The 8,215-nt window shown below is 41.8% G+C and overlaps 1 protein-coding gene across 1 annotated transcript in view; it reads right to left on the reverse strand.

Moving 5' to 3' along the window:
- Positions 1–4,081: 4,081 nt before the first annotated feature.
- The window catches only part of FSHB (follicle stimulating hormone subunit beta), a 4,316-nt gene continuing 182 nt past the window's right edge, over positions 4,082–8,215 (reverse strand). The window contains exon 2 of the mRNA XM_042445761.1: positions 4,082–4,318. Coding sequence (XP_042301695.1) covers positions 4,082–4,318 — 237 coding nt within the window. The remainder of the gene's footprint in view (positions 4,319–8,215) is intronic.

Raw genomic sequence — 8,215 nt, forward strand, 5'->3', positions numbered from 1 at the left:
TTTAGCGACCTCGGAAGGATGCAAGCCTGAGTCAAGCTTGAGCCCTCTTGCTGGTCTTGAACTTGCAACCTTGTGGTTTAAGGTTAAATGTCTCACAAAATTACAGTTCCCAGAATTTCCTAACATTGAGCCAAGGCAGTTCAAGAAAGTGGTCTCAAATTGGATTATTTCTGCAGTGTGTTTTGGACCTAAGGTAAGCTTATATACTGAAGATCACTACAATGAAGGGACCTTGATATTCAGAACCCTTGATTGCTCAGGCTGTCTGTGACTGATCAACAGAGTTCCAAAAGTTCATCTTAAGTCTGCCTCAGCTTGTACCAGAGCTTGAAAGCAACTTGTTAAAAACAATGACATTCTTATAATTAATTACTTTCCCCAATAATACTACCATGCAACTTCAAGGGACACTCATTTTTGTTGTAATAGGCTAAATTTTTAGTTACTTCATTGTTATAGTGGTGTGACATCACTAAATGGTGGTGGAAGAATGTCACATCGTTCAAGTATTGACACAGCTCATTGAGTATCTTGTGCTGATGCAGCCATTTTTTTTTAAGTGACAGAAAATAGTATTTTAATTACATTTAACAAACAGTTAAGTAAAGAGGTACTTTTTCATTAACAGAAACTATAAGAGCAATTAATTATGTTTGTAGAATTCAAAGAAACAGCAGTGTTAGTCTAGAAAATCAGTATGCAATAAGAACTTTGAGCACCTTTAAAAGTACCGTATTTTCCGGCGTATAAGACAACTGGGTATATAAGACGAACCCCAACTTTTCCAGTTAAAATATAGAGTTTGGGATATACTTGCCATATAAGACTATCCCTCTTCCAATGCACACCAAATAAAAATTTAAAAAACATGAGATTTGATTTCAATATGGTAATTTTAATTGCAATGTTTATGACATGCAGGTACTTAGCAGGAAAACTTATTGTATACAAAGCCTACTTGGATTGGTCAGCTTTCCCTGCCTGCCCAGCCCTCCCTGTCTCCAAGACTATCAGAGCAGTAGTGCAAACACAGCTCTCTTTTCCATACCCTGGGCGTCCTGGACACCTGCAGCTTGCTCCGCCCTTCACTTATGAATCCTGGTGAGTCGCCACATACAGTGGGGATGCAGCCGTGGCCATTTTGAGCTCCCCCCACCATATGCGGCAACCGCAGATTCTCCAGTCCGGCTTGGAGGTTTTAGCACCTGCCCTATAAGACAACACCCAGCATATAAGACGACCCCTGACTTTTGAGAAGATTTTCCTGGGTTAAAAAGTAGTCTTATACGCCAGAAAATACAGTAACTGAAAGATACATGTTGGTAGCTTGAGCTTTCATAGACATGAGCCTACTTCCTGAAATGCATTTGAGAAAGCAGGTTCTGATCTACAAAAGCTCATGCTATCAACTTTTCTCTTTCATTTGAGAGATTATTGTATTGGCAAATTGGTCATCCTGAGCATGGGCTGAAATTTTTGAAAATTTGCTAAGGTCAGGTGTTATCGCACACCTTCGTACTCAGACTGGAGGCATCATGACCCAATCTTATCCGAGCTTTGCGAAGGATGGGGAAAGGATGGGTTGGGTTCGGGGTGGCTAAGATTGAATTGTGATGCCTCCGGTCTGAAAAATTTCACCTGACCTTAGCAAATTCTTTAAAAAATTCAGCCCATGCTCAGCCTGGGATCAGGACAGCTGATTTGCTGGTATGACAATCTCCTTAGTTTAAAAGGTGCTGCACAATCCCTTTGCATACGTTTCAATGGGCTTGGATCTATAGTGGTAACAAATGGTTATTAAAAGTTGCTTCCCAAGGTGTAGCTTGCATAAGGATAACAGTGATGGCAATTTCAGTTACAAATGAAAGAGATATCAGATTTAGCAGACATATCCACAATCAGAGAATGAGTTCTCTCTAAACAAATAGATACTGTTATACGTCATACCAGATATGCATTCAGAAGTTAGGAAACAATCTTTTACTTACAGTGTGGGTGGGAATGGGCTGCCAGTACTCTCAGGAGGTTTTTGTGACCTCCAAGTTTTCTTCTCCCTGCTGCCACATCCACTGGACCGTGATACTTTTGACATTTTAAAACTTCTTTTGACTTTTTGTGCCCTCAAACACACACATGCTGTTCCTGGAGGCGTCTAAGAATGGTGGGTTCTTTTTTTTCAACCCACTCTACCTCAGCCTTCCCATAAAGCCCCTCAAGCCTGGTACCAATCTCAGAGTCCACAACTGGACTCTGATTGTGATCTTCAGGAGACACGGTGACTGGAAATGACATAATTTGTCTCTTGTGGGGATGAATTTGGCCCTTGTGTCTGTTGCTCACCCTTATTGTGTGGGATAGGGTGTAATTAGTTATAGGATATTAGTCATAGGTTAGAGTGTAATTAAGTCTACAGAGTGTTCAGTGAAAGTAACATCATTGCCCAGAACTTCCTTAGTCTTCAGGCACCTTTTCAGAGTTATATTTGGCTGAAATCAAAGTGACTTTTTACCATAGAATTGTAAGCTAACCCAGTACTTCCCAAATTATCTGGTGTGGTATAGTATGTGTGTGATGGTTATTCCTTTCCTGGTGTTCCAAGGACCAGCACCACACTTGTGCCTACTGATTATGCTATTTCTTTGTTTCCTGGAAAGCCATCAATGACCAATGGATCATGGACAGGTTCTGGTCAATAGACCACTACTTTGAGTAGCACTGGGCTAAAACAATACATTTATGAACTTATAACCAGCAGGGAAGCATGTAATAATGAAGGGACATAGTGCAATTGATAGTCAGAAGAACAGAGATTCTGGGATTTTCTGGAAAATAAGCAAAATTTGGCTCACTATTTATCTCCATATATTGTGGAGGATATATAGATTGGACACTGCGGAAACCCAATCTAAAGCTTCCCTGGAAACTGGAGAGAAGGAGGGGAGTAAACTTCACTTGTCCATTTCTTGTTGGCAAAGGGGAAGAAGAAGTAAAAACGGTTTCTGGTATAACTGCCAGTCAAAGCTCTGGTGCCTTGATTCTGCATAATTCATTATCCTTACTTTTCAAAAGGAAAAAGGCTTAGGATGAGGAAAGCTTTAAGGCTGATGAAATGGTATCTTGAAGTGGCAGTTCTGAGTGCTCCACTTCCCTCACAGAAATAGGTAAAGGGTGATTGTAGCTGTTGTACCTCTTAAAGAGTGTATCTACACTACATAGATAGATTCCATCTTTACTGCCATGGCTCCAGTCTAGGGAATCCTTTGACATGTAGTTTGGTCAGATACTTGTCATTCAGAGGGCTTCTAGCACTGAATAGTATATACAAAAATAATAAATCTCAGGATTCTGTAAGATGAAGTGGACAGTGGTGTTTAATAGTATGCAGAAATACTCAAATCTGCTTATATTCAGTAGTCAGTAAAGATATGGGATGGGACTTCTTATTCTTATTCTCTATTTATATAGTGCTGTAGATTTGCATATCTATTTGTAAGAAGGACCTCTGTTTTGCTTTCAAGCAACATGGATGGGAATGGAGTATCTGTGGATCCTCCAGATGTTTTGGACTTCATCTCCCAGAATTCATGACTGTTGGCTAAGTTGGCTGGAAGCTGAAGTCCAAAACACCTAGAGGACCAAAGTTTGGGAACCACTGGTTATATGAATTCTCCTTCTCTCTCTCTCTCTCTCTGACCCTTTTGTGTCTTTCTGAGAAGGAAGAGTATATATGTGGGGTGGATGCCAGTAGGGGGATTACTCTTCGTACTTCTAGCACCAAGGTGGTACTCACACTGAATATGGTATTCATGCCACCCTTTCTGTAGGAAAACACATTAAAGGGAGAGAGAGCGGTCCTGAACGGGAGAGAGGGGAAGATGGATTGGGGAGGATAGGAACTTAGAAAAACTGAGCTTTAAAAGGCATCCAGCTGTTGAACATCATAGAAACCTTTTGGTTTAAAATGCCACAATGAAGCCACTGAAGATAAATGCAACAGGTGTATACAGATATGGGTCCCAGGTGCTTACCTCCCTTCCACTTTTTACAGGACAGGAAATACAAGGAAAAGTACTGTGAATCCTTACTCCCTGATTTGATTCTGACCATAGGAACAGTAACTTGGCTCCAAGCCTCTAGTAGTACAGTCAGTGATGTCTGTGTCACAAGTCTCGCAGTGGCATCCTGTGGCCATTGGATAGGAATAAAGTGATTCTGCTTGGCCAGCACAACCTGGAATCTTTACAGTCTCATACACGATTGCCTTGAATGTGCAGACTTTCTGGACATTTTTGATGAGTAGGTGCTTGTCAACGGGATCCTAATAAAGATAGGAAAAGAGAGAAAATGGATATTGAATTCATTTGCCAACAAGGGCATTAAAGCAAACTTTTAAATCTACCTTTCTAGTTATAAAACCCAAATTGAGTTGCTCAATCATAGTCTCTCATGACTTCAGTGAACGTTGAACAATTGGTTAAACTAAAATCAATTCTTGAATTACAGCTTGCCATATCCAAAACATTTGTTACAGGGCAATTTCGTCTAAATCTGTATTCCATGACACCATATCACATACTGTTCTGTAGCAAAAAATGTAGTCGTAGAAATTGGAATTATTTTTAAAATACCCTAAGACACCAGATCATGTCTGATCTTAGAAGTTTACCAGGCTTAGCCCTGGTTAGTACTTGGATGGGAGATCACTCACCTGGGGCTGTACAGATAGCCTCAAAGGGGTGGCATGTAGTCACCCTTGTTTCAGCCTTTTCAGCCTTGCTTCTGGCCTTTGCAGGGCGCAAAAAGGAGCTGCAAAAAGCAGCTCCTTTTTGTACCCTGCAAAGGATGTGATAGCTGCATTGCCATGGCTTGCCGTTGCTCCTTTGGCACTGTGTCATATCTGTGCAGTGCCAGAGGAACACCATGATGGCGTGTGCTGTGGTGCATGGCATCACACCACCCTGGGGGTGGAACTGGGGTGTGCATCATGGAGGCTCTACACCCCGACTCTACCCCCAAGCTGGCCCAAACTGCCGGTCTTAACAGCCTCTATATTTCAGCGGAAGGGACTGGCAAAAGCACCTCTGATTGTTCATACAAGAAAACCCTATGATGACTTGAAGGTCAGGTGACTTGAAGGTATACACATATACACACATAGTTTTTCCCAGCCAAGTGGTAATTTGGTTATTGTTTTGGAATTCTGGACAAAGTTAGGTTCAGTCCTACAAAGTACTAAGTATACAGATTCCAACAATGTCAGGAATTTAGCCCCTGAGCCCTGTCTGCTACGAGCTGTCTTTTAGTGTGCCCTGCATATTATAATATTATATAACAAATTCATGCATTCTATTACATGTATGATCTCATCAATAATAGAGAGGAGACCTAAATGCCAGATGATTTTGAAGGTATAAATATCTGTGGAATTCTATGAGGGAACTCTCATTTGGAAGTATATCTTGCTGATTTTATTAGGAAACTAAGGCCCGGTACAGACTGTCACTTTGCGGTGGCCTGGGGCTGAAGTTAGGACTGGGAAGAACAGAGCTCCATGCTATACCGGTGCCATTGCCGTGCTCTCCGATGACGTACCTTGTGTGCCACATCGAAATGGGGCAGTGCACAAGAGACATCATCGTGCTGCTCCAGGCTGCTAATGGTGCCTTGGTAGCGGTGCAGAAAGGAACTGTGTTTCGTGGTTGCCATGGCAATGATCCAGAGGACAAAGGGGAGGCCTCTGTTTGCCCCTTTCTTCTCATCTGTTCAGCCCCTAAGATTAGAACTTTTCCAGGAAACTAAGGTGTGGTCCAGATCAGCACTTTGTGCTGGCCTGGCCACAAACTAGGGTCGCGCAGGGGCGGAGTGACCACATCCTCCGCAACACTAGTACATGGTGGTGGCGTAATCATGGTGGCCTCCCGTTCACATGGGGGCCGCCATGATGACATCATTCACATGCCATGTCCACACGGTGTGGCACATGTGTGACGTCTCAGTGCCACCTCAAGCCACTTACGGTGGCCTGGCTGCGGTGCGGGAAGGAGCTCTGAAACGGAGCTCCTTTTGGGTGTGTACATCATTCCTGCAGCATCCAAATGGGTGGCCTCTTTCTCCTATGGCTCTGGTTCCTGGGGTGTCCAGGGGCATGAAGACCCAAGGACACCCCTTTACTGCACCATGGAGAAGCAGGATTATGCTGCTTCTCTGTGGTCCAGAAAAACTCCAGATTGGGGCCGCAGGGCTGCCGGTGAGGCTGCCCTGCCCCCAACCTGGAGCTAAAAGGGGCACCACAGACCCGCCCCTTTGGAGCAGTCTGTACCGTGCCTAAAATTAGGACTACAAATAGATAGACTCAGGGCAGAAACAGATGGACCAGTAAAGACAGCTTTTAGCCAGCTTAGGGACATTGCGTTAAGACACACCATGCCCCCAAGTCGCCCAGAAGCTATGGCAGCAATTATACATTGGACAGCTTCCAGGTGACTCAGAGGCATGGCATTTAGATAGCACTTGCCCTGAAACCAAAAAAAGCTGGCCAGCAGCAAAAGGGTGGCTTTTTCCACCCCAAATAGGAGCAGATTTTTCCTCTTCTATTTGGGGCAGAAGCTGGATGGATTGGGGCTGCGGTGTGTGGTTACCACAGCCCTCACCCAGCTTTCTGAGGGTTGGTTTGAAACTGCTTCTTCAGGGCCATCTGTTTTGGCCCTCAGTCAAGGAAGCCACAGTCTTAAATCTGCAGGACCTGAGCAAGGCTGTTGATGACAGGGTAACTGGAGGTTTCTCATTCATAGGTATCTCATTCATAAGTCAAAGCTCTCATTCATCAGTCAAAGTCAAATTTAGTTAACAAGAACAACCTTTAGGGCCAGAGCAAGGATCTTTAAACCATTAAAGCTACATTTAAAAACAATTGGTCATACTTCTGTGTAAATATACATGAAATTGAACCATTAGGAAAATTATTTGAAAACACATTCCACTGAACCTACCTTTTAATGCATCATGTTCTTAATCCAAGATATAATAAAAATAAACTTTTGCTTTTTTTTAAAGGTTTCTCATGAGAATGACAACAGTCAATTTTTTGTCACTTGGTGAAATGCCATAAAGATATTTTTTTTGGGGGGGGCATTTTTTGTGAAAATCTTGCAAAGATTTTTATTTATTCTTTGTACAAAATACATTGACTAAAATTCTGTTTTAGTTTCTTACACATGCATAGATTCTCCAGTGGAAGCAGCTGGATATTTTTGTCTGATGTACACGTGTATTTGCATTTGGTTGCACATTTAGGTTTTGCATCTTTGCCATTCACTGTAAGGTTTGCATAGCAGAGGTAATCCTTAAGACCACATTGTTGTCATGTGCCATATACCACATAGCTTAATGTAGGATCTCAGCCTCCCCCCCCCCCTTTTTTTTTTTTTGGTGTAGAAAATACGTTGACTGAGATCCTGCACTGCATTCATAGTTACAAAAATACCCATACTACTGCTAAATATACAGCAGTTTCAGATCTGTAAGTCTAGAATTCATAGCTGAAATGCAGGATGCCAGCCAACATTTTGTTGCAAACCCTACAATATTTGATATGAATATACAGTATTTTCTGCAAACCCCCCACCAAATATTTTGTTAAAAAAACAACTACCCACCCTCATTTTTTGCTATTATTCCTGCTCATAAAAAAGTGCTGTCCTTTTCACTTTTAAACAGGAATGAAAAATCTCAATTTTTTCAACATGTCTTAACATATTGAGTCACCCTTTCTCATCAAGGCTAACAAAACATTTGAATAATCTTTACACCACTTTGTAAAGACAGAAGAGAGTGCTGGTAGTATTCTTTTCAGTGGGCTCCATTTGAAAACACAGCTGTTATTTTATGTTTTACTGGATTTCACAGCTACTGGAGGAACCTGGAGGGTGGTATATTTGGAGATATTTAATAGTTCTCTATTGTTCTTATTGTCTCAATTTTTTCAACATGTCTTAACATATTGAGTCACCCTTTCTCATCAAGGCTAACAAAACATTTGAATAATCTTTACACCACTTTGTAAAGACAGAAGAGAGTGCTGGTAGTATTCTTTTCAGTGGGCTCCATTTGAAAACACAGCTGTTATTTTATGTTTTACTGGATTTCACAGCTACTGGAGGAACCTGGAGGGTGGTATATTTGGAGATATTTAATAGTTCTCTATTGTTCTTATTGT

This window comes from Sceloporus undulatus, chromosome 1 (assembly GCF_019175285.1).
Source record: "Sceloporus undulatus isolate JIND9_A2432 ecotype Alabama chromosome 1, SceUnd_v1.1, whole genome shotgun sequence".
Lineage (NCBI taxonomy): Eukaryota > Metazoa > Chordata > Lepidosauria > Squamata > Phrynosomatidae > Sceloporus > Sceloporus undulatus.